Raw genomic sequence first — 24,039 nt, 5'->3', positions numbered from 1 at the left:
AAATGTCTAATCGTTGCAAATAATTTGAAATAAATGTAGAATAAGGTAAGTACGGAGGAAAAGAGAGTTGTTAATAGTAAAAGGAGGTCTCTTTTCCTCCTTCCTTAATTCAACACTTCCTTGTCCAAAAGCAACTAAGAGAGCGCCAAGATGCCATCATTAATATTGCTAAGTTCAAAGAGACCAGCTTTCAGTAATAACCGGTATCTTTACCTCTTTTTTTAAAAAAAAATACAAAATCTAATATTGTTAGCGGTTTTAACACAAAACCATTGACAACATTAGTGGTTTTAAGCCAAACCAAATACCAATCCTACATAGACAGTACTTTGGGAATTTGTTTTTAATTTGGTGTATAATCGGAATTTATTTTTGTTTCAACAATATTGAGAAAAATCGCAATAATAATAATTATTATTATTATATCTCTATAATATAAGCCTAGGGGAGAAGGAGAGTGAAACATTGGTGTCTAAATTTTGAACTATCAAAATTGCCCCTAAAAGCTAAACAAAAAAAAAAAATGCTTGCTTAATAATGTAGAGCGATTTCCCACAATATTGTTAAAACAAAAATAAATTTCCTTTGCGCGTCGGATTAAAAACAAATTCCCCAAATACCGTCCACTTAGGATCGGTGTTGGGAGTCAATTTTTGTGACTTTTAAACTGGTGATAAACTAGCGGTTTCAGGAAAGAGACTGTCTTTTACTATTAACAGATTTATTTTCCTCCTTATTTTTTGTACTACCTCCGTTTCATATTATTTGTAATGATTTGACATAAAGTAAAGAGGAGAAATGTCTAATCGTTGCAAATAATTTGAAATAAATGTAGAATAAGGTAAGTACGGAGGAAAAGAGAGTTGTTAATAGTAAAAGGAGGTCTCTTTTCCTCCTTCCTTAATTCAACACTTCCTTGTCCAAAAGCAACTAAGAGAGCGCCAAGATGCCATCATTAATATTGCTAAGTTCAAAGAGACCAGCTTTCAGTAATAACCGGTATCTTTACCTCTTTTTTTAAAAAAAAATACAAAATCTAATATTGTTAGCGGTTTTAACACAAAACCATTGACAACATTAGTGGTTTTAAGCCAAACCAAATACCAATCCTACATAGACAGTACTTTGGGAATTTGTTTTTAATTTGGTGTATAATCGGAATTTATTTTTGTTTCAACAATATTGAGAAAAATCGCAATAATAATAATTATTATTATTATATCTCTATAATATAAGCCTAGGGGAGAAGGAGAGTGAAACATTGGTGTCTAAATTTTGAACTATCAAAATTGCCCCTAAAAGCTAAACAAAAAAAAAATGCTTGCTTAATAATGTAGAGCGATTTCCCACAATATTGTTAAAACAAAAATAAATTTCCTTTGCGCGTCGGATTAAAAACAAATTCCCCAAATACCGTCCACTTAGGATCGGTGTTGGGAGTCAATTTTTGTGACTTTTAAACTGGTGATAAACTAGCGGTTTCAGGAAAGAGACTGTCTTTTACTATTAACAGATTTATTTTCCTCCTTATTTTTTGTACTACCTCCGTTTCATATTATTTGTAATGATTTGACATAAAGTAAAGAGGAGAAATGTCTAATCGTTGCAAATAATTTGAAATAAATGTAGAATAAGGTAAGTACGGAGGAAAAGAGAGTTGTTAATAGTAAAAGGAGGTCTCTTTTCCTCCTTCCTTAATTCAACACTTCCTTGTCCAAAAGCAACTAAGAGAGCGCCAAGATGCCATCATTAATATTGCTAAGTTCAAAGAGACCAGCTTTCAGTAATAACCGGTATCTTTACCTCTTTTTTAAAAAAAAAAATACAAAATCTAATATTGTTAGCGGTTTTAACACAAAACCATTGACAACATTAGTGGTTTTAAGCCAAACCAAATACCAATCCTACATAGACAGTACTTTGGGAATTTGTTTTTAATTTGGTGTATAATCGGAATTTATTTTTGTTTCAACAATATTGAGAAAAATCGCTCTAATAATGTGAGTTTCCAAAATTTTGAATAATTACATCAATATATATATATATATATATATATATATATATATATAATACTAAAAAAGACACCAGGTGTCTAGGGTAAAATACCCTGTCCACGTGGACCAATCGCGTGCTGACACGTGTCAGCATTAAAGAGGTTTTGAGAGAACCAACCCTCTGGTGGCACGTGGCACTCTAACCTATGAAAGGAGAACTGATCTCCTCTCACTATAAATAGAGGAAAATCCTCATTTATTGCACATTTCATAAATACACACAAAAAAAACCCGAGCAATATTAGTTGCATAATTCTCTCGGAATCCAAGAGAAAAACCTTTACATTCCGCACTTTTATACATCCGGACACGTTCTAACTTGATCGTCGGAGGCGGAACTCCACCCAACCGGAGTTTCCGTGGTTTTGCAGGTACAGACGGTCGACGCGCATTCTTGGAATTATAACTCTCCCGAGAGACTCTAAAAACCCCGAAACACCAGGAATGACACGTGTCAATTCCTGGTGCAATATTTTCCCTCCAAAATATCTTCTCTCTCTTTATATATATATATATATATATATATATATATATATATATAAAATTTGATTTATTATTGGTCTTCTAATATATTATATATATACACAATCAACAAAAAATTTATTTTAATATGTTATAATTCGTATCTTTTCTTGCCAAAATCTCTTAAGAGAATATTTGTATAATATGATTTCCTATTTGGTCATTTTTTTTGGGTAATCATGTTTTTTTTTTATTTAATGAGCTGCAATTTATATTGTGTTGGGTTGGGAAAAATAAATTGATTAACTATTTTCTTTTCCCCAAAAGATCGCAAGATCACTTTGACTATCAAGCTAAACTCTCTTTCCTCTATTTAATCTCATTTCTTCATATCACATCCCTATTTTGGAGTATCAAACATTATTATTATTGTACAAAGTTACGTATTGATTTTAAAACTATTTCAATAATATACAACTTTAATTTACGCAATAATTTTTGGTTAAATCCGTGCATCACACTGACACTAACTTAGTTTCTAATAAAGCAAAGAATCATTTACATAAATATACCAATCAATAAAGTGAATCAACATTCAACTTTTACATTATTATATTCAATATATTTATCTAATATATTATTGTTAAATTGACCACTAATGTTTTTTATTTTTAAACACCTGCACGGATAATCGACCATTAATGCGAATAATTATTCTATCATTTCATCCTTATATCACAATGCATAAAACTATTTAAAACACCATTTTAAATTACTCCGTATTTATTAACAATTCACAATATTCAATATTTAATTCACAATATTCAATACAAAGTGTATGACCAAAAGAATTAGATTTTTCATACTTCGTAGATTTTTTACTTCTTTATTTATTTTTAAGCAATAATCATGATAAATCAATACCATCAAACTTTATAAATTTGTTAACTTTTATCTGACGACAATTTTCATACTATTGAATTAATATACTGATTTTTTAACATTTTTAAAAAATTTCAACTAATTTTATAACATAGGAGGTACTTACCCAACTAAAGTATTCATTCTACAATATTAAGAGAAGGTTTTGCGTGAGACCGGACTCCCCATGAGTCCAATATGTCTGATAATGATATTCTAATATCTGATAGTAATAATCTAATACCAAACAATAATAATCTAACACCTACATTATTTTCTCCTTCATCACTGACCCTCTTCTTCTTCCATGGCTACAATATTTTCTCTCTCCTCAACCCTCATATTTCATATCATCTCTAACAAGTCCTAACAATTCATCTTCATCCGACACCTTCCCCTCCAAACTGACACTCAAAGCTCTTCTCGACTTAATCACCGCAGAACAAGGCATCCAAACCGTCCTCGATGCCGAAGCAGCAGCAGCAAACGTCGTAGAGGATGGAAGTGGGTTGGACGTGGAGGAGTGTGACGGAGTCGGAGGGACGGAGGTAGTTCTGGACGGCCCATTGAACAACGAAGGCGATTTTCCTGTGGGGTTTGTCGCCGATGGCGGAAGTGGTGGTGGAGGAAGACGGTGGAAGTGGGTAACGAGGTGATGATGGTTGGATTTCGAAAGCAATTGGACGGTCAAGATTTGGTTTTGACGGTGAACTCATTTTAGCGAGAGTCAATGAATGAATGGTGTTGTGAGTGTTGCCGTGTCACCCAAAACTTTACCCAATATTAAATTTAATTTTACTATTAAAATAAAATATTTTAAATATGAATTTCTTAATGGTGCTTACATGCATTATAATATCAAGCACACATAATGTGCTATTATTAGATATATATTTAAAAACTTCAAATATATGTGTTGGACTCAACTTCAATATGGTGTTTATATATTTATTTATTTTAATTCTGCTAGTAGGCAAATATTATAACCTCGTTGAGCTATTCCCTCCATCAAATATTGCCTTGGGCTTGGATTCTACGTGCATGTTACGACTGTGTAATGTGATGGTAACAATCAATACGAGAGAAAAGTTACATAATACGACTATCCACAAGAAATATGAAAGCTATCGGTGAACAAACGTAGTGAATTAGTGATAACAAGCAAGAAACAGACATTAATTACTTATCTCATGAGCAGAACTATTGTTATGAGCTGGAGGAAAATGCAAAATCATTAATACATACTTAAAACTTCGCATATCTGAATTCAGCAAAGAGAGTTTCCTAAATATTAAATTACTTGGTATTTGATAGCAACAGAAATTAGAAATTGTACACAGAAGAAGGCCTGAAGTGTATCATTACAAAATCAAAAGAATGATAAAGACTATACTATAATCATCCATATAATTTTACATCAATTTTACAATCTCATAACCAACTATTATACCTAAGTCTGATGGTAGGCTACATCAAAAATGTGATCCTTAACGTAGTGAGAATATGGAAAGAAAGAAGGGCTAAAAGATAGGGGCAGTACATTCTACACAATCATCTAATGACGCCTGGAGGGGAAGGAATTCTTTGTACAAAAAGACTAAAGAGAAAAACAACTATTTCTTTGGTGGCTTTGCACGTGATTTCATCATGGTTGCTCTCCGAGCTACATCCCATGGCTTATGAGGAGCAAACACACCAGCCTGAGCAGCGAAGAATGACTCGTAACCAGGAGAATCAAAGGCAAAACCTGTATGTTTTGATCTCTGCCCAGGGAGTTGAGCCAGAGCATAGCTCCGTGCCTCTTCCGCAGTAAGATGATCCTGAACCTCAAAAAACTGTGCCCTATGGTTATCATCAGGTTCATGCCGATGAATCTCTTGTATAATCTGATAATCATATGGAGAAAACCATCTCTGTACACTGAAATCAGACAATTGAAACACTCAGAAATTCTACCTTAATCATCAATAAATCTGCACCAGCCATACATTGTACCCAGAAGAATCACGCTTCAAAGAAAAATAATTCAGTGTCTCACCCTTGGTATAGAAAGTCCCCAACAAGAGCGACAACAGGAACTAGAAATAGTGCAAGATAAAAATATGGAGTGCTCATTAAAACAAATATGACGAAGTAGATATTTTCCTGAAACATGATATGTAAGGCATTAGTACACAAGCAAATGGGATCAATACAAGAACAAGAGAAGATCACTAATTAACATAACACCTCCCCCCCCCCCCCCAACAAAAAAAAAAAGGCTTGTATGTTCAACTAATCAAGGTTTGACACTATCAGATACAACATGTGGATTCCTAAGAAAATAAGAACACTGCACTTTTCCATCTACTCGACAATTCGTCTCACAAGATCATAAAAGAACACTTATAGTTTTGACACCTAAATGCTGTGCTCTTGCCTCTTACCTAAACATGGAAAAACAGCCTAGACAAAAAAATAAAAGGGTTGAGTTTTGCATCTTCAGTGGTGAATTTTCATCCACTACTCCATTCATCAGCACTTTTGTACATATTAGATACTTAGACTAACAACTGAAACAATGAACACCATTTATGTTCTTTTCCAAACACTGATTTTTGCAATGAGCAAGTTATAAGTTTGGAATAAATTTTGACAACTGAGCATCTTCAAGAAATCAATCAATAAACCTTTAAGATTGACTCAACACCATTCATGTTCTTTTCCCAACAGAGATTTTTGCAATGAGCAAGTTATGAGTAAATTTTGACAACTGAGCATCTTGAAGAAATCAATCAACAAACCTTTAAGATTGATTCACTTGTGTGGATATAAAAAAAAGATTGACTCACCTGCCGATCACCGTTAGTCATGATACCAGAGTAACCAAAGATGAAAAGGAACCATGCTATAATGCTCCCCCAAACACTTATATGGTGCCACCTCGTAATACTATTGCAGCACAAGAGAAGACGTAAATTGACAGTGACGACGACACAGGTGAATGCCATTGTACTAATGTCCCACAAACCAAACATCTTGCCAGCTGAAGTTTGAGGCTTTGAACCAGATGTGGTAACGAAATAAAAGAAAATAATTGACTGGTACAGGGAGAAGAAGGTCCAAATAGCAACAATTCTCCATTCAAAAAAGGCATTTCGCAATCCTTCCATGTATAGCTGAGGATATTTCTTTGAAAGAGATGCACTAACATCCTGGTATTGAACAAAAAAAATTAGCAACAATAACATCATTTCTTAAATGAAATTCCATACTCAATATAATAGTTAGGAAACGCAACCTTGTCAAATAGTCCGAGCATTAGAACAGGCAGGGATGTAAAAAACACATTGTAAAATGCTTGAAACCAATCATCATAATATCTTTGACCAGAGAACCCAGCTTGAAGGGTGAACCAAAATTGAGTCAGTGTAAATGTAAGATTTTTGTAAAAGAAATATGTTACAACCTGCAAGAAAGAGCCCTTAATGTGAGACCCAACAAAAATGATTAGACAAAGCACAGATAGTAAAGAGACATAACAGGCACAAACCTTGCTAATTCTTATATACGACCACCTTCCATGCACAAGCAACAAGTCTGTGAGAAAGCGAAACTGTGCAATTGCGAAATCACTAGCCATGACAGCCTGCATGCCTTCCAGCCCACTAATCCCAACACCAACATGAGCTGCCTGAATCATGCTAACATCATTGGCTCCATCACCAATACTCAATGTAATCTTTTTAGCACCTTTCTTCACCAAGCTTGTTACCTGCAAACATTCAAGTATTATTTAGGCCAATTTACAATGGGTATATTTTTTTACGACCATGTATAATGAAACCAAAACATAGAAAACAAAAGCCAAGTCTTCTTTCACACACACAGCTTACAACAACATAGGGAAAAATAAAGAGGTTGCAAATTATAATATTTAAAAGAACAAATTCCTTAGATTACTGGCCTGCGCTTTCTGAAGAGGAGAAACTCGACAACAGACTACTGAAGCGCAATTTAAGCTCAAATTAAGAAGTGTTCCTCGCAAATTTGGATCTAGGGCATACATCAGGCACTTCCCATCTATTACAAGTGCTAGTTTTGGTCCAACAACAGTACGAAGAGTTTGTTGGGCTTCCTCAATGCAATTCTTCAGCTGCGTTTGGACAGCATCTTTTATAAATCGAGCAGCTTCCACAGGATCACCCTAACGTCATGTAGCATTTGAGAATATATAATTGAAGAATAAACTTCTTCAGGTGGAAAGCACCCATGAATAAAAAAAATTCATAAAGAGCTGAAGATAAACAGATAATAATAATAATAATAATAATAAAAAAAAAAAAAAAAAAAAAAAAAAAAAAAAAAAAAAAAAAAAAAAAAAAAATAATAAAAATAATAATAATAATAATAATAATAATAAAATAATAATAATAATAATAATAATAATAATAATAATAATAATAATAATAATAATAATAATAATAATAATAATAATAATAATAATAATAATAATAATAATAATAATAATAATAATAATAATAATAATAATAATAATAATAATAATAATAATAATAATAATAATAATAATAATAATAATAATAATAATAATAATTAATAATAATAATAATAATAATAATAATAATAATAATAATAATAATAATAATAATATAATAATAATAATAATAATAATAATAATAATAATAATAATATAATAATAATAATAATAATAATAATAATAATAATAATAATAATAATAATAATAATAATAATAATAATAATAATAATAATAATAATAATAATAATAATAATAATAATAATAATAATAATAATAATAATAATAATAATAATAAAGACAGGTCCAACATAAAATGGACCCAACAAATGCTACTTACTCTATCTTCAACTTCTCTAATTTCATCTGTTTCAGAACTGATAATAAATTGTTTCATGTCATTGTTTATCAAGCTGCACGCTGCAAGGTATACAGGATGCAAGACTTTAGATATAAAAGAAAGTCATAACACCCTTAGAGATTGCACAAAATTATGCCCAATAAATCAAACTCACCATAGGCAATATTTATGGCTGTTTCCATTTTATCCCCAGTGAGCACCCATAATTTGATTCCAGCCCTTGCTAAAGTCTCGATACAAGCAGGTACCCCTTCTTGAAGCTTATCTTCAATAGCGGTGCAACCAATCAATATAAGATCTTTTTCTATAAGTTCAGCCACCTGTACAGCTCAAGACACAGAAAAATTAACCGAAAACTTGTACACTAAGAGTATTTCCAAAACACACAGAGCAATGAAGGCAAACACAAAATAAGAATCACATAAAGAAAGCCAATTACAAAGCACATAGGATAAATTGTGAATTATTCAATTGGAGCAAGCAGAAAAGAAAAAAGAAAAAAGAAAAAAAAAAACCAAAGACACAGTATATAAGCAGACTAAAATAGGGATGTATTGCTTAATCAGAGAAATTAAACAAAACAATCACCCTCATTCAAGGGGAGGATTCTCTCCAATGCTAAAAAATCACAATCAACTCTCAACAATGCCCTTATTACGTTTATTCCCCAAACATCTCTACCATTTATAAACGATCTCCTAGAATCTCCTAATAACCATCCTTATTGTGGTACATTACATGCTGTCATGAACACAAAGTCCCAAACCATAACAACCAATGCTAAAAAATCACAATCAACTCTCAACAATGCCCTTATTACGTTTATTCCCCAAACATCTCTACCATTTATAAACGATCTCCTAGAATCTCCTAATAACCATCCTTATTGTGGTACATTACATGCTGTCATGAACACAAAGTCCCAAACCATAACAACCAAGAGGACAATAAGCAAACAACTGATTATGCATAGTGGTTACATCTAAATAGATTCTTAAGGTTACATTGAAGTTTTAATTAGTCATATAAAACAGTTGACCTGCACACGTAATTTAGTCTAGCATGAGAGAAAGTAACGTCACATATAGAAAAAGTATGGTATGAGGAGTGATGCATAGCAAAAGTGGTAACGTCTGAAAATGGTATTAAATTGGGAAAAACATAAACAGCACAACAACATTAGTAACTTCAACAAGGAAACTGTACAGAAAGTTTGATATATCTTAGACCCCAAAATTTCTTGTCAATATTTGAAATAAACATTTCATTACAGCCACTGACAGACCTAGTTTACTCGATAAAGAACCTATGATTGGATAAATACCTCATCCAGCTTTCTTTCTCGATCCCGCAAAGAAGATTTAGCCTGAATAAATTTTTCATTCCAGGTCTCATAGACATCTGAGCTTATATTTCTATAGGCCAGACACAGTGTTCGTAACCCAGATGATCCAAACTGTTCCAAATGCTCCCTGGTAGATTTCTTTATATCCTCATTCCCTTCTCCTAATCTTTCGTATATGACAGTATCAGCACCCTGAGAGACAAATGTTTATATGCAATGCTAAATGGTACCGACAAATTTTTAAATTTAGATCAATAGAAGCCATGAAGCAGTACCTTGCAGTACAAAACAAGTCTCCCATCAGGATATCGGCACACAACAGATTGGCGTTTCCGTGTACTGGTGGGCAACAAAACAAGTGAGCTAGATATTACAAATTAACTTAAAATTTTATAAACAGTTAAGGTAAAAGAGTAAATCACCTATTAAACTCAAGGACGTTCAAAATTTCATAAGGCACATCCTCAATTTTACCCATTCTTTCAACATGTGACTCACGCACATATATGGTTGTTGGTGTACGCCTGAACGTAATATAAGAAGAAAATGTTAAGAGCTATAGACACAGGTTTCTCATGCTTCATCACAGCAGACAAGCATTCCCAAGATGAGTGAAATCATTTTACTGAGCAGTGAATTTCAAGTAGTATGGCAGGACCAAGGCAAATAGCATATCAAATCCCCAAGGAATTTTTACTAGCACAATAAAGAGATAACTGACTTACGCCTACTGTAGATGCAAACCTCTAATGCTTCTGCTACTCAATTAAACTTCCAAGGGAAGAGGGGGAGAGACAAGTTTTTAGGAGCCCATGTAGTGAGGAGAGAGATGGAAGAAGTGCATATGAGATGAGGAAATAAATAAAGAGAAACCACTTGCCAAATAAATTGCATTGCAAGTACTTTTCAAACTTCTCAAAAAGGAAAGTGTTGTGAGTAATTTAAAAAAAAGTTACAGACTGAAGACCTGTAGAAGAAGAAACCAAAATTCTTAGCTGCAACAACTAAAGCTGCCTCGTCAGGAGAAGAGGCTTGGTAGACAATTTTCTCAGGAGATTCATCGCCTTCAGGGAGCACTGTATGACAAATCGCGAGGCACCTGAAGAACTCCTAAACAAAAGAAGAGAAAAGAAGCACAAACATTATTAGTAACGTAAAATAAAATATACATAGTCATATGCAAAGAAGGATAACGTAGATGTCAATCAATAAATACTTCCAAACAATATCACCATCCCCGCACAATACAGCAACAAACAATGCCTTAATCCCAGAATGATGGAGTTGGCTACATGGACCAACATTCCCACCATCACAGCCCAACACTAACAAAAATTTTAAGTTCAGATTTCTACCCCCCCAGAGAAATTCCGATCCCGGAGCTTCCCTTCATTCCAAACTCTCTTCAAGTATGATAGTTTTTCTATGCCTGATTTGCACAAAGATCTGGATATACTTTTGCAGCAACAAGACAAACTACGGTACAAATTACAAAGCCAAAAGAGTTATCCTCAGCCTTTTAGTCTTAGTAGTAGACTGTTTTAAGTCCGTGGTTAAAATAGCAATTACTCCAAGACAAAGACATGAACGTTAAAGGAAAGATGTGAAAAATGAGACCTTGAAGGTTCAGGATTATTAGTATCCCACAGCTGATCGCTTTGCCCTGTTCATCTTCAAAGTTGTGGGTACTCATTTCACTCAAGAGGCAATCGACAACCCAAATGAAACTACAAATCTTTCTAATGGAACTTTTAAGAATAGGTATACTCAAGGAAAAACAAAGAGATAACATAATCCGAAATCTGCTCATATACAACTAAGGGAGGACTTGGTTCTTGATGGGAAGCAGCCACGTGCTAAAATACAGGCAGTTCACCAATAGTTAAATTCTATCTCCTATCGCCTAATGTTAGACATGCAAGTAGTGTGTTTATCATTTACTTTTCCTTCACATTCCGAGCTTCATAAGGAGTGTGTGAAACTTAAAAAAACAGTGGGCCATAAGGCCCTTACCTCCATATGGTTTCAAACTTCATTTTCTATTAATTTTTTATTATATCCGTATTTTATCATTCAATTTAATTAATTCCTCCCTTTTTTTATAACCACAACATGCCTTCTTGGCACGTATTATGAATAAACTAGATAAGGTAAATGGCAAAGTTTATTAAAAATAACTTAAACACTGGTTTCCCAGCCCTTTCCTCAGACCCGTGTTTTAGTTATTTTCATCAATTTGTCCATTAACTTATCGGATCTCTAATTCTCTATCCTAAAATGAGTACCAAGGAAACATGTTGTGATTATATATGTGTGTGAGGGTGTTTGAAAACACAGGAAGTATACCGTAGCTACTTACAGCAATTAACCAAATATTCTTAATACTACTGTACTTTTTCATATATTAATAAATTATTACTTGTAATATTAATAATTATAGGGATGGCAGCCAACTTTGCTCCATACTTCTAGTAGTGACCTACTGCATTCACAACCATCAGATTTTAATCAAATAATCCAAGCCAGTCATTTAATAAGACAAGCTTTCATCAAAATGACAATAAGCCTAAATTTAATACCCCTCACCTTCTCTTTCATCCAATAAGCAGTGTCAATTTGTATCACTACTCAGGCCACGTCCTTTTACCTTTCTGACTTTCTCCCTCAATATCTCTTGTTCCCCGGAGTTTCTCTCTTCTACTTTCACTCTAAACCCAAATGTCACTTCTACATCATAGCCACTAGTGATGCGATTGTCAATTAATATGATCAAAGAGGGATAGCTGCCAACATGTGGTCGCATGATACCAGAGTACAGGTGTAACAACCACCTTAGAATTGAAAATTTATGAGAAGATTACTAGAAATGCTGCTACTGATGCAGGGCAGAAAAATACGAAGATAAATCTTTTCATCAAGATCAGCAATGGAAAATGTTAAAGTAAGAGGGCGGGGGGGATACAAATGAGTTATCAGTGAATATACTTCCACAATTTGCATAGAAAGCTCAGTATAGTAATTTAGTTTAAAAAAAAAAATATTACATTAATCATTATCAGCATCGCTGTAACTACCTTCTCACTAGTTATCATCTTTGAAATTCAATTATTTTTGTCAATTTATGTCTTACAAAATCAAAGAAATTCACCAACTAACTTCTATCTCAAGAAACAAAAAAATTAATTATCAGGAAAGTTTTTGCTTATTCCTTTACTCCATACTAAACATGTTTTCCTTAAGCAATAAAACATATCCGGTCTATTGGAAACACTCTTTTAGAATCTTTGGACTGATGAGAGTAAGGCCATGAATCCACTAGATGGGCGCTGCAGTGGTGATGACAATCTACATATAATATGGCCAAACTAGGTCTTGTGCCCAAAGCCAAAAACTTGATCCACATAAAACAAAATAGCCTATTTAGACACCATAAAAAAAATATGCAACTCAAATTAAACAAATTCATGTTTATATTCTTTCATATAATCAATATTACCTTGCAAAGATCAGGTTTAGGCTCATTTCTCCATGCACCACGCATAAGCTTAACATCGTCAAAATTGAACCCTTTTTCTTGAATTGCATTAGCTGACTTTTGCACCTATCATAACAGTCCTGTGTTGAATTAGAGGAAGAAAAAAAAAAAAAAAAAAATATATATATATATATATATATAGGTTCATGTAGCCGACCCCACTTATGGGATTAAGGCTTTGATTGATTGATTGATTGATATATATTTGAAGTTTGAATATGCAAATCATACCTCCGGAAGTTTAGTGCCAATGCGCTCAGCCAAACCCTTCTCTATCTCAGTTATACCAGTTCCATAGATTTGACCTCCAATGGAACATTTAAAGAATTCCATCAAGTTTTGTGTAAGAGTCCCAGTTTTATCAGTAAATATGTATTCTACCTACACAACAGTAATGAAGAGTTAGCCCACTCAGAAGATCTAATAATAAAATGGCATAGAAGAACACAAGTAAAGAGTTGAATCCTGTAAAATCTTGGAAAATTTCTAGAGTTCCAAAGATCATATACCTGTCCAAGTTCTTCATTAAGATTCGATGTCCTAGCCAATGCAGGGGTGTTTGTTTCAGCATGATACATATTCAAATCATTATTGATAAACTGAAGGGACTGTATAAACTTAATCCCCTGAAATGCCAAGGAAAAGATTTGCTTAGTCATCTACAAGTTACATGCTCTTGGAGAGAAATTTCGCAGATCATCCAAGTTACCTCAATTGAAACATAAAGTGATATAGGGATGATAGTTGAAAACAGGGTGATCAATGTAAACATTGTCAAGATCATAACCTGCAATAACCATGCATATAAAAAATAAAAAAATTAAGCCAGGAAAGAGGAAATATTGAGAGCAAATAAGAAAATCACAATAACAGATTAACAGATACAAATGACATGCAAGTGTGCCCTCACAAAAGCATAAAGTTATCTTCTTTTTGAGTGTATGTATAGAAATTTAAAGCAGAAAACACACCAAAAATCTGTTGCTTGGATCAAATTGACGTTCATCAGCTCCATCCAAAGTTCCTTGAAGAAGTCCCAAGTAAAAATACTTGCGGTTTATAAAAATACCACTGAGGCACCACAAAAGTTTTAAGGTATGAACATAAAATGATTTCAGAAAAATTACAAGAAGATAAAAAGTAAAAGGGCAAAGAGAAAACAGGTTCATTAACTCATATAAAAAAATCCTAATACACAGCATACTCTACCTGCCTATGGATCCAATGAGGCACATCATAAATAATGTAGCAAAAAGAGCAAGAATCAATTTGTCAAGCTTCCTTTCCAAGGTACTTCTCTTTGAAGGAACATTCATAGTATTCATCATAACCTGTCAATAGAACCAGGGTTACCCTTATTAGACAGAAAATGGAAAACCATGCAGGTGGAGAAAATAGTGTACATTCCAATAAAATTCTCTTGAAATACAGCCAACTTTATAATATGAAAAGGAATGAGCATATCTGCCAAGAAACTCAAACACACACAACACAAGCACATACCTTAGTCTCATGCCCAGAGTATATCACAGCACCAACAATGTATTCAGTATTTCTCAAACTGCAACCCTTTAGTATAATCAAATAAAAGAGTCAATGTCCACTCTGTCAGGGAAGAAAGGACCAAACATAGCCATTCCTCATGTAAAAAATTCAAGGCATTGAACATAAAGATACATTACAACAACATATATAATCAAGATATTAGGTCATACTCTGAGCAAGAGCTGGTTCGGCGACAAAGGTAAAGTCTGCTTCTCAATGATGAGGTTGCCGGTGAATGTATACAACGAATTATTAGGTTGTTCACATTGTACTTCACCTGGGAAAAAAATGATTTGATAAGCAAGTGAACAACCAAGACAAAGTACTTACACACAAGACTAGTCCTGGCAAATGGGCCGTTCGGGTCGGGTATGGGTTGGGTCATTTCGGGCCAATTAACATTCGGGTCGGGTTGGGTCAATTCGGTTTTCGAGTGTGGCTCGGATCAGGTATAGGGTCAAATTTGGGTCGGGTCACGTTCAAGTTGTTCCATTTGTGGATCAAGCTCAAATCAATAATTTTATATTTTGTTATTGCTCAGGGGCGGATTTATTAAGGGGCCTGGGTGGCACCGGCCCCACCAAAAATTGATTTTTATTTATCTTTTATTTAGGTAAGGTGTAAATTTATAGGTTAAATACAATTATTATGCAATAAATAACATTAAATTAGCTTTGTCATAGTGGTAATGCATTGAGTTGTGCTTAAAGTCTTGGTTTCAAGTCCTCATACAAGTATTTTATTTATTTATTTTTTAATTTAGTGTCCCTCCACACTAAATATTCTACATCCGCCACTGTTATTGCTTTAATAAATTAATAAGAACTATCAATTCGATGTATGAGCTTGGCTACGGTTGAAGATGAACAATTTGAGTTATTTTGGCACCAGACATTTTTAATTTAATTATAAGGTAATTTTAGTTCGGGTCATTTCAGGTATCGGGTCAATTTCGGTCAGGTCAGTTCGGGTGTGGGGTCGACTCTAGGTCGAGTCAGGGTCAGAATTGCCAGGTCTACACAAGACTAGAAAATTCATAACCTATTTGTTATATCTGTTTAAAAAAACTCCTTCCAGGCAGCAAACACACTACATTATAAGATACAAAAAGGATGCAACAAAGCTACATCCAGGCAGCAGACATTTGGTTCTATTAAAGTAAATCAATGATTCACTAACAAGCCAGGCGAGGCCCAATAATTATGCCAAAACCCGACATTTTTCAGGCTGAGCCAACTATGATCAGATGTACCATCTACCTTAATTCTATGGTACTAAAAAAAAAGTGTTCAAACATGCAACAGGGACAGCTTTGAAACACAAGCTGAAGAAACGCATCAAGCAAATCAAAGTTGACAGATTCTAAATCTTAAAGTATAAAAAAAGCGTAATGCAAAAGGGGGATGATTCAATTTGTCCACAGCAATAACATGCAACATGCTAATAGCACAATTCATATTTTTTTTAGTCATGCATCAGTAACCCAACCATCACTTTAGTGTTTGAAAGAAAACATGCATAAGAAATATTAACAGTTTCAACTTTCAAAGAAAAAATGTCATTCTGAACCTAGAAACAACAAAGACCAAAGAAATCAACAATAAAGTAAACCTTTAAATTCAGAGGCCTTCTCAGGCGTCAAGAAATCCCATGTCTTCTCCAAAGCTTTCCGAATCTTCAAATTTGTTTCACCATCCAAATTTGACGTCTGTAATAAAAAAAAATACTAATCTAGTTCTGAAATAGAATGAAATGGTACTTTACAAAATATATACACCCAAGAAAGCAATAAGACTGACCACTAACGAGGTTATACAAAAAAATATAGTCCCACATACTTCATACAAAACAACATAACTGCTTGAATATTAAATTCAAGGACATTATTTTACCTCAACATAACACACGCCATCTGCATTTGTGCTTGCAAGAAAAAGAATATCTGCCGGGAAATACCCATCTTGCTTAACCTGCAAACAGCAAATTTAAAACTACTTAGGCTATTACAGTCTTAGTAACTAACATAATTTGAACATCAGTATCTATTTTGATTTTATAATTTTGAAGTGTATGGTTTGACAAAGATAATGACAGCTTGTGGTTGTCAAGTCTATGATGTGTGGACTTGTAAGCAGATGTCCAACACAGGTATGGATCTAAAAGTGACACAGAAAGACAATACTATGACCATATGCTGACACAATATATAGTTTCTGAAAAAAAAAATAGACACTTGGATATTACAGACATGTGTAAATTTACAAGACTCCATGGCTATTTTTGTACCAACTTCAACAGTTCTGTACAGAAACTTTTTTGTAAATATTACCTTATTGTAGCACTTAATTTAGGAAAAGTTGGCAAAAAATACACTATACTTGGCACATAATTTAAATCTTGTAACTCAGATTTTTGCTACAACCTCAAGGGAATCCATCAAGTGCTTCGTCAAGGGGGAGGGGGGGGGTACTTATCACATTCTAATTGGTCAGCCGTCTTTGACGCTATATATATATATATATATATATATATATATATATATATATATATATATATATATATATATATATATATATATATATATATATATATACACATAAATTTGAATCATGTAAAATTGAAAAAATCGATTAACACTTACACGGACAATATCGCCAACCTGCAACCTTTTCCAAGGAATACGTTCCCACCTCTGTCCTTGTAGTACATCTACAAGGGTATTGTTCACGGACAAATCATTCTGAAATCGCTTCTGTCAAACATAATCCAAAAACACAAAGAGAATTTTTTTATGAAAATCAGTGACAGCAAGTAGGTAAAATGCAAGTACACAGAACAGGAGTAGAAAAGAATGACCACAGGTTACTGTAATAGGTATCTTTTCAGAAACCCAGAACTATGAAAGACAAAGTAGTTTTAGTAAAAACTGAGTGAAAACTCACCCAATCTTCAAATGCCTCTTTCACAAGGGAAATGAAAAGCACCATACTTAAAGGGGCCACATTTGTAATTGGACTCACGGGACTGCAACAATAGAAACGAAATCATCACATCCATATGAAATTCACAAATTTCATTTAGAAAGTACCAAATATAAAATTGGGTAAGCAAATGACAAAGAAGCATAAAGGAATAAATCAATCAAAGAAAATAAAGGAAACAACAGTTGACATAAAAGGCAAATGAGAAATACTAGAAGGAAAACAGCAGTCATAAAAATGCAAATGTGCCAGGCCTATCTCTTATCCTTCAGGCAGGTTGAATTGATCATAGAAGGTCAAATATTAATTTCCACATAGATATTTTGATTATTATTACATAGTTACAATGTACATTAACAATACTCATCAATTAGAACTAATGTAATCGCCAGGCAATTTCATGACGACACTTGCAACGGTTTATAGTACATATGTGCAGGAGTGGATTTCCACAGTTTGCAGTGAAGACTGTACCTCATTGGTGTCCAAGATAAAATGGATATTGTCAGGAAGTACAAATTGGCCACCCGTCTAAACTGTTATAGTGATAAAGAACACTTCATCAGGTCAGAGAAAATGAACTGCACAAGACATATAAGAGTAAAAATTCGTAATCTTCCATGTAAGGATATAATGGTATACCTGTTCAAACAACCCTTTAGGCAAAAAGGTAAGAACATTGTACTTTGTAGTTGACACGGAATTCCCCTGAAAAAATCAAGCCAATAGCGTCAAAAAATTCTCCTTCTCATCACAGCTAACAAAATATACTCCTGAGACAAACTAAGAAGTCAAGGTACTGAGGTAGTCAACTACCTGTATAACTATAGGGAGTTACTTTCCAAGTTGCGAAACTAACATTCATAATTGCATATCGTACATCGATGTTCTCCTTTACACAAATTCGAAATTGTTTCTTTCGCCAAAAGACATTGGGACAACAATTTCATTTATTTAAAAATATGAGTGATACATACATACCAATATAGAAGATATACTCCCTTCATCTCTATTGTTTTCCACATTATAATTGGGCACACATTTAAGGCTATAAAATAAGTGAGCCGCATCATGTGATAGTTGGAATATCTAAAAATGGATAGTGGGGCACGTGGCAATCTTAGGGATGAAAATAAAAATAAAACAAAACATAAATTGAGTTTTGTTCCCATTATTGTTTTTTTTGTAAAAGTAGGTTTAAATATTTAAAAAGCAGTTTAAGATATCCATACTGTGTTGAAAACAGTAGGGGAATGAGGAAGTATCGGTTTACGTGAAGTTGACACAAACGACCATATGTTCCCTTTTTTTAATTAAAAAAGATCTATATTTAACTAGGAAATGCATACACTAATTCAGAATTACAATGGCCTAAACGGAGTGGATCCAGATCATTCCAATGAAGGAATAAACTTAGTTGGTTTGTTTCCTTTACTCATAAGCAAACCAAACAGCCCCTTAACTAAAGTTAATCAGTATACACTGAACATATGGCCCTAAAGGCCATATCCCAAAAACAGGCTACCTAACAAAGTATTCCCTCTGCTTTTTTTTAAGTGAAACGTTTCTTGTAGGCAGGTATGCTAATGCAAAACTTTGACCAATAACATCTTTAATCTATGTTAATCGGGCACGGCTAATATCGCGAAGTGTCCGTGTCAACACGACAATTCACAAGACACGGACACGAGACACTCCGATCCTTCACTGTGCACTCAGACACTTCCATTAAGAGAGGAGAGGGAAAAAAGAAGAAACATGAAAGAAAAACATATCTTGTTCGAAAACCACCATTAATATAGAGAAGATGGAGAGAAGAAAAATGTCATTTATTAGGAGAATTTACCGAGAAAAGAATTATAATAAAAAAAAAATAGGGGTAGACATAATGAAAATTTTAAAGCTTTTGTAATATATAATTTATTTATATAAATTTAAGTGACGTATTGACGTGTCCCCGTACCCGTGTCCAAATATCAGACAGAGCCCCCATGTCCTAAAATTTTGGAATTTGATGGATCGGACACTTGGACAAGTGTCCGTGTCCGACACCCGTTCCCGAGTCCATGTAACATAGTCTTTAATTATCAACAAGTAAAATTTCAGCAATTAAATATTAATAAACTATTCATTAAAACGATACCAACAAGTACCCACAAAACTATATTTTTTCTATGTATAAATCACTAGCATTAGTCAAAGTGGATTAAATGAATAGTGTAAAAAGTCAAAAGTTTCATTTTACAAAAAAAGGAGGGAGTAACAATTATTTCCATATTTTCACAACTAAAAAATCACAAAGAACGACAATAAAGAATAACATTTCGAAGACATTCACCACCCTAAAAAGTGTTAGTTTTGTGTCAGGAATCTCGAACACTAATCCAATCTACTTTATTAAACAGTTACAAAAAAAGGAGGGAGTAACAATTATTTCCATATTTTCACAACTAAAAAATCACAAAGAACGACAATAAAGAATAACATTTCGAAGACATTCACCACCCTAAAAAGTGTTAGTTTTGTGTCAGGAATCTCGAACACTAATCCAATCTACTTTATTAAACAGTGTTGTGTCGTGTTGACTCATTTACCTAGACGGGTTGAAAACCCTTAACACTAACCCATTTTAACGTGTCCAGTTCATGTCGTTTTGTCGTTTTGTATCACTTGGTACCAGTTCTAACAAACACCATCAAGCTGCTACCAGTCTTGTGGTATTTATACATTGCAGAAACCTCTAAAGTATTGCATAAACAATCTTGGTTTCCCTTTAGAGATTGTAAAATGGCTGCAATTCAGATTTTGAGGGGTTTAGTAAAGGTAAGAAGAAGTTTCTGTCAGGAAACTTGTTTGGAAATCAGCAAAAGACAAACTGACTCTCAAAGAGCATGCTTGGTCTCTATGGCAAAGCAGATCTCAAGGGTCCTTTCACAAGTCTCTTTGTCTTCTCAATTGTTTTGGGACGAAGTCACTTGTTTAGCTTCATCACTAAGCGTCAAAGTCACGGTCTACGTGTCTTGTCACTAAATCGTGCAACGTGCTTTGGCCTACCCGGTGAAAAGGGCGCAAGCCTTATAATGAGAAGACTCTTAGAGCTCGTTGAAGCGCAGCTGAGTGTTTGATTTAGAAGGGACACTATTGTCCATTGGCGACATGAGCAAGGGATGAAGGTCAATCAGGGCGATTGTGTGAGCAAGGCGCAAGCACAACCAGGGCTGATAACGAGAATATATCTATTATGAGGGTTTATCGGAATTTGAGGTGCTTTAAAACGAGTGGCACCACAAAATCAAGAAAAGCCTAAAACACAGCACATGTATTTACAGCAAGACAACAATGGATAACTCTCATTCATTAATCGTCACTCCGTAATGAGATATATTTCGTAATTACATAGTTTCCCAATTGAGCAGCAATAGGGAAAGCCTATAAAACTTAATGAAAAGTCCAAAAAATCATTTAAATATTGAAAATAGGTTACATTCTAACATTAAGGCAATTGAGGAGAGTAACTCGACTGGAGAGGTTCACAGAAATTAGATTAAAGAGTTCAACTTTCCCTTTTGGTTTTCTACTCTTTCCGTCAACTGATGAATATTTTCTTTTCTTGTCAAAAAAAAATGACAAAAAGAATTCCAGGAGCGACTAACAAGACTTAGAAAAGTCCAGATGGTTAAATTTGAAGATATTCAACACGCCTGACACAAGCCATTTAAGAGGTATGGATCGTGTATACCACTAGTCCCTACATCCCAAAAGTAAGGGCAGGTGACCTTTACAGACTCTTATGCAGTAAATTCTTATATCTGACTGGTACATCCAAGTCTCATTACATATTTTTAAGTCCAAAAATTAGACATAGTACTTCACATTTTCACATGACAACAAGAAATGCAAGTAACATCAGTTGAAACTTGAAAGTCATCATGTTTGCTCAATTAACTTAACATGTGAGGGCGAACATTACTTCTCACCCAAGTTCATCAACTTTTACGCAACACCCATAAATCTAACTTCTAAGAATTAATTGCTACCACCCACTTTATCATAACAATTACGAAGTATAAGAACATACAAAGACATTCTAGTCAGCAAGAGCTTGAAAGTTTTAACACCTAAAACTTCATCCTCGTTCCTTTGCATCTCTTAAAGAGCACAACAAGAGTTACTAAATCATATTCATTTTCCTTTGTACTAAGTGACAGACAACTAACACTCACCACCATTTAATTTCCATCTTCATTTTCCCCCTTGCACTATACCTAGCCTCATTCTACAATCTATAACCCTCAAGATTAATAAAACCTCCTCTCCTGTGCTCGGTGGATGTAACTAGTGTGTTGTTCCTCATTTAATATGTGAGTATTAGTTTATAAAACTCTCTTAAACTTCTGTGCATACATTATAGTCTTATAGCAATCCCAAACTTAACATCCAATCCACTCTCATATCTCATTTAGCAAAAAAAAAAAAACGAGAGCTGAACTAAAAATTAAACACAATCGAATTCGCCACGAGTGGTCAACCACCATTTCTTGGTTCCAAAAATATTAAAAACATGTCCAACAGACTCCAAATTAGCAATTCCAGAGGGTTTACAAGGGTGCATTGCCATCCATATAGAAAATGTTTTTATAAACGCAAATTAAAACAAATGCAAACCTAAATTCATCATCCAATCTCAACCAGCGAGCTTAAAGCATAATAGCAAATCATAAAATGTATACTAGTACATAACAAATCACAAAATTGCAAAATAAAACCGCAAAATTGAAAAAAAATAAAAATAAAAATCTTGCAAAATGAAACCTTGAATTTGGCGAGGGAATTGGTATCACGGTCATTGCAATAGATGGTGCGATGAGTAGGAGCCTGAGGCTGAACACGACCGAGTCGAACCGTCCGAGTGGAAGAAGAACGATCCAACCCAGAAAAATTCCTGCTGAAACCCGATCTCGATGACGATTGAATCCTGTCCCATCCCGCCATCACCCACCCTCTCTTTCTTCTTCAAACTCTTCGGCTTCCAATCAAATTCAACAATGGCGGAATTTTATGGGAATTTTTCAAATTTTTTTTAGAAATTTTCAATTTCGAAATTTGAAGAAGAAGATGGAAGGATGTTGTTCAGAAATGAGTGGGAACACCAAAAGATTCACCCTCCATTTTTAATTTTATTTTGAGAGTATATTGGTAGTTCGATCGCCTGGGTTGAATGGGTCGGGTTGAAGTTTTTGGTTTTCAAGTTCGCAGAACTTCCCCAGACTTTTTTTTTCTTCTTTTTTATTTTAGGATTCAGGTCCTTTGAATTTGCGGTCTTCGCAATTGTTTAACGGCGTTGAGGATTCTCTCCTGTGCGTTTAATCTCACCGCAGACGCGATTCTCTACGCTAAGAATATACTCCCTCTGTTTTTTTATAGGTCAGAGATGAGATTGCACAAAATTTTAGGTGATTTAATAAAATAAGATGTTAGTGGGGTGAGAAGGTTATTATTTTATTGAAAATTAAAGAAGTGTGAGAGGGATTGGGACTGGGGACCATTGGAGGAGTGAAAAATGATAAAGTAAGAAAGAGTGAGGTAATTTGTGGGTAAAGATATATTATTAAATGGTAAGAGAATTCCAAAAATGAAACTCTAGCATTTAAAAAAAATGGACGGAAATAGTAACTCTAGCTTATAAAAAAAACGGAGGGAGTATACTTGTATTACTCTTTATACACTATTTAAGCCCGAACCTGAATTACTGCACTAATTCCATGATTTAAATCCTTATTTAAATTTAATCTATCTATCTATTACATAATACTAAAGGTGAAACCAAAAGGAACACTTGGCAGAATGTTATTAAAAACTTCCCCTCTAATAACACTTTGCTAAAAAAAAATATCTTCCACAATAATCCTTGCTTTAAAATATTATAACTTACAAAAAAGGATTGTATTTGATTTATTACATTTTCTTTACATAAAATATAAAACCAAACTTTCTAAAATATTAAATTGTTCAATATAATTTTATATGTGCTATTTATTAAATTGTTCAATATGATTTTATACATGGCCTCAAAAAAAATACCGTTTTTTTTTTATGGCAATTAATAATAGATTTTATTAATAACCAAGAAACTTGCTAAGAGAAGCAAGACATTACAACACAACCACTAAACAAAGAGACTAAAGCAGCCACTTTCTCATCTCACTATCACATCTACAAGTAACATTAAACATAATGTGATTCACAATAACATCCTTATGATCAGTTTTTATCTGAAAATCACAGCATTCCTCTGACTCCA

The 24,039-nt window shown here is 33.7% G+C and overlaps 1 protein-coding gene across 1 annotated transcript; it reads right to left on the bottom strand.

Moving 5' to 3' along the window:
* Nucleotides 1-4,801: 4,801 nt before the first annotated feature.
* Nucleotides 4,802-23,163, bottom strand: LOC110698069 (phospholipid-transporting ATPase 3-like). The gene is made up of 27 exons (XM_021875472.1): nt 22,551-23,163; nt 18,381-18,446; nt 18,213-18,274; nt 17,700-17,781; nt 17,399-17,509; nt 16,650-16,727; nt 16,369-16,465; nt 14,928-15,034; nt 14,716-14,781; nt 14,422-14,543; nt 14,184-14,283; nt 13,922-13,999; nt 13,722-13,838; nt 13,444-13,593; nt 13,174-13,278; nt 10,645-10,787; nt 10,100-10,201; nt 9,953-10,016; nt 9,657-9,869; nt 8,487-8,652; nt 8,312-8,391; nt 7,384-7,623; nt 6,970-7,191; nt 6,718-6,885; nt 6,269-6,631; nt 5,476-5,582; nt 4,802-5,357 (listed from the first exon to the last, which is right to left on the bottom strand). The coding sequence occupies exons 1-27, from the start codon at nt 22,728-22,730 to the stop codon at nt 5,051-5,053; spliced, it is 3,696 nt and encodes a 1,231-aa protein (XP_021731164.1). The 5' UTR covers nt 22,731-23,163; the 3' UTR covers nt 4,802-5,050.
* Nucleotides 23,164-24,039: the final 876 nt, after the last annotated feature.

This window comes from Chenopodium quinoa, unplaced genomic scaffold, assembly GCF_001683475.1.
Source record: "Chenopodium quinoa cultivar QQ74 unplaced genomic scaffold, ASM168347v1, whole genome shotgun sequence".
In the NCBI taxonomy this organism is placed as follows: Eukaryota; Viridiplantae; Streptophyta; class Magnoliopsida; order Caryophyllales; family Amaranthaceae; genus Chenopodium; species Chenopodium quinoa.
This window is presented reverse-complemented; position numbering and strand designations above follow the sequence as displayed.

What these genes read in the sequence shown, in the direction of transcription:
- LOC110698069 (XM_021875472.1), bottom strand. Translation starts at nt 22,730, where the DNA reads ATGGCGGGATGGGACAGGATTCAATCGTCATCGAGATCGGGTTTCAGC. An exon ending in GACTTGTTTTGTACTGCAAG is followed by an intron (nt 9,870 to 9,952) that starts GTACTGCTTCAT and finishes TTTGTCTCTCAG; the next exon opens with GGTGCTGATACTGTCATATA. An exon ending in GGGGACTTTCTATACCAAGG is followed by an intron (nt 5,358 to 5,475) that starts GTGAGACACTGA and finishes GTCTGATTTCAG; the next exon opens with TGTACAGAGATGGTTTTCTC.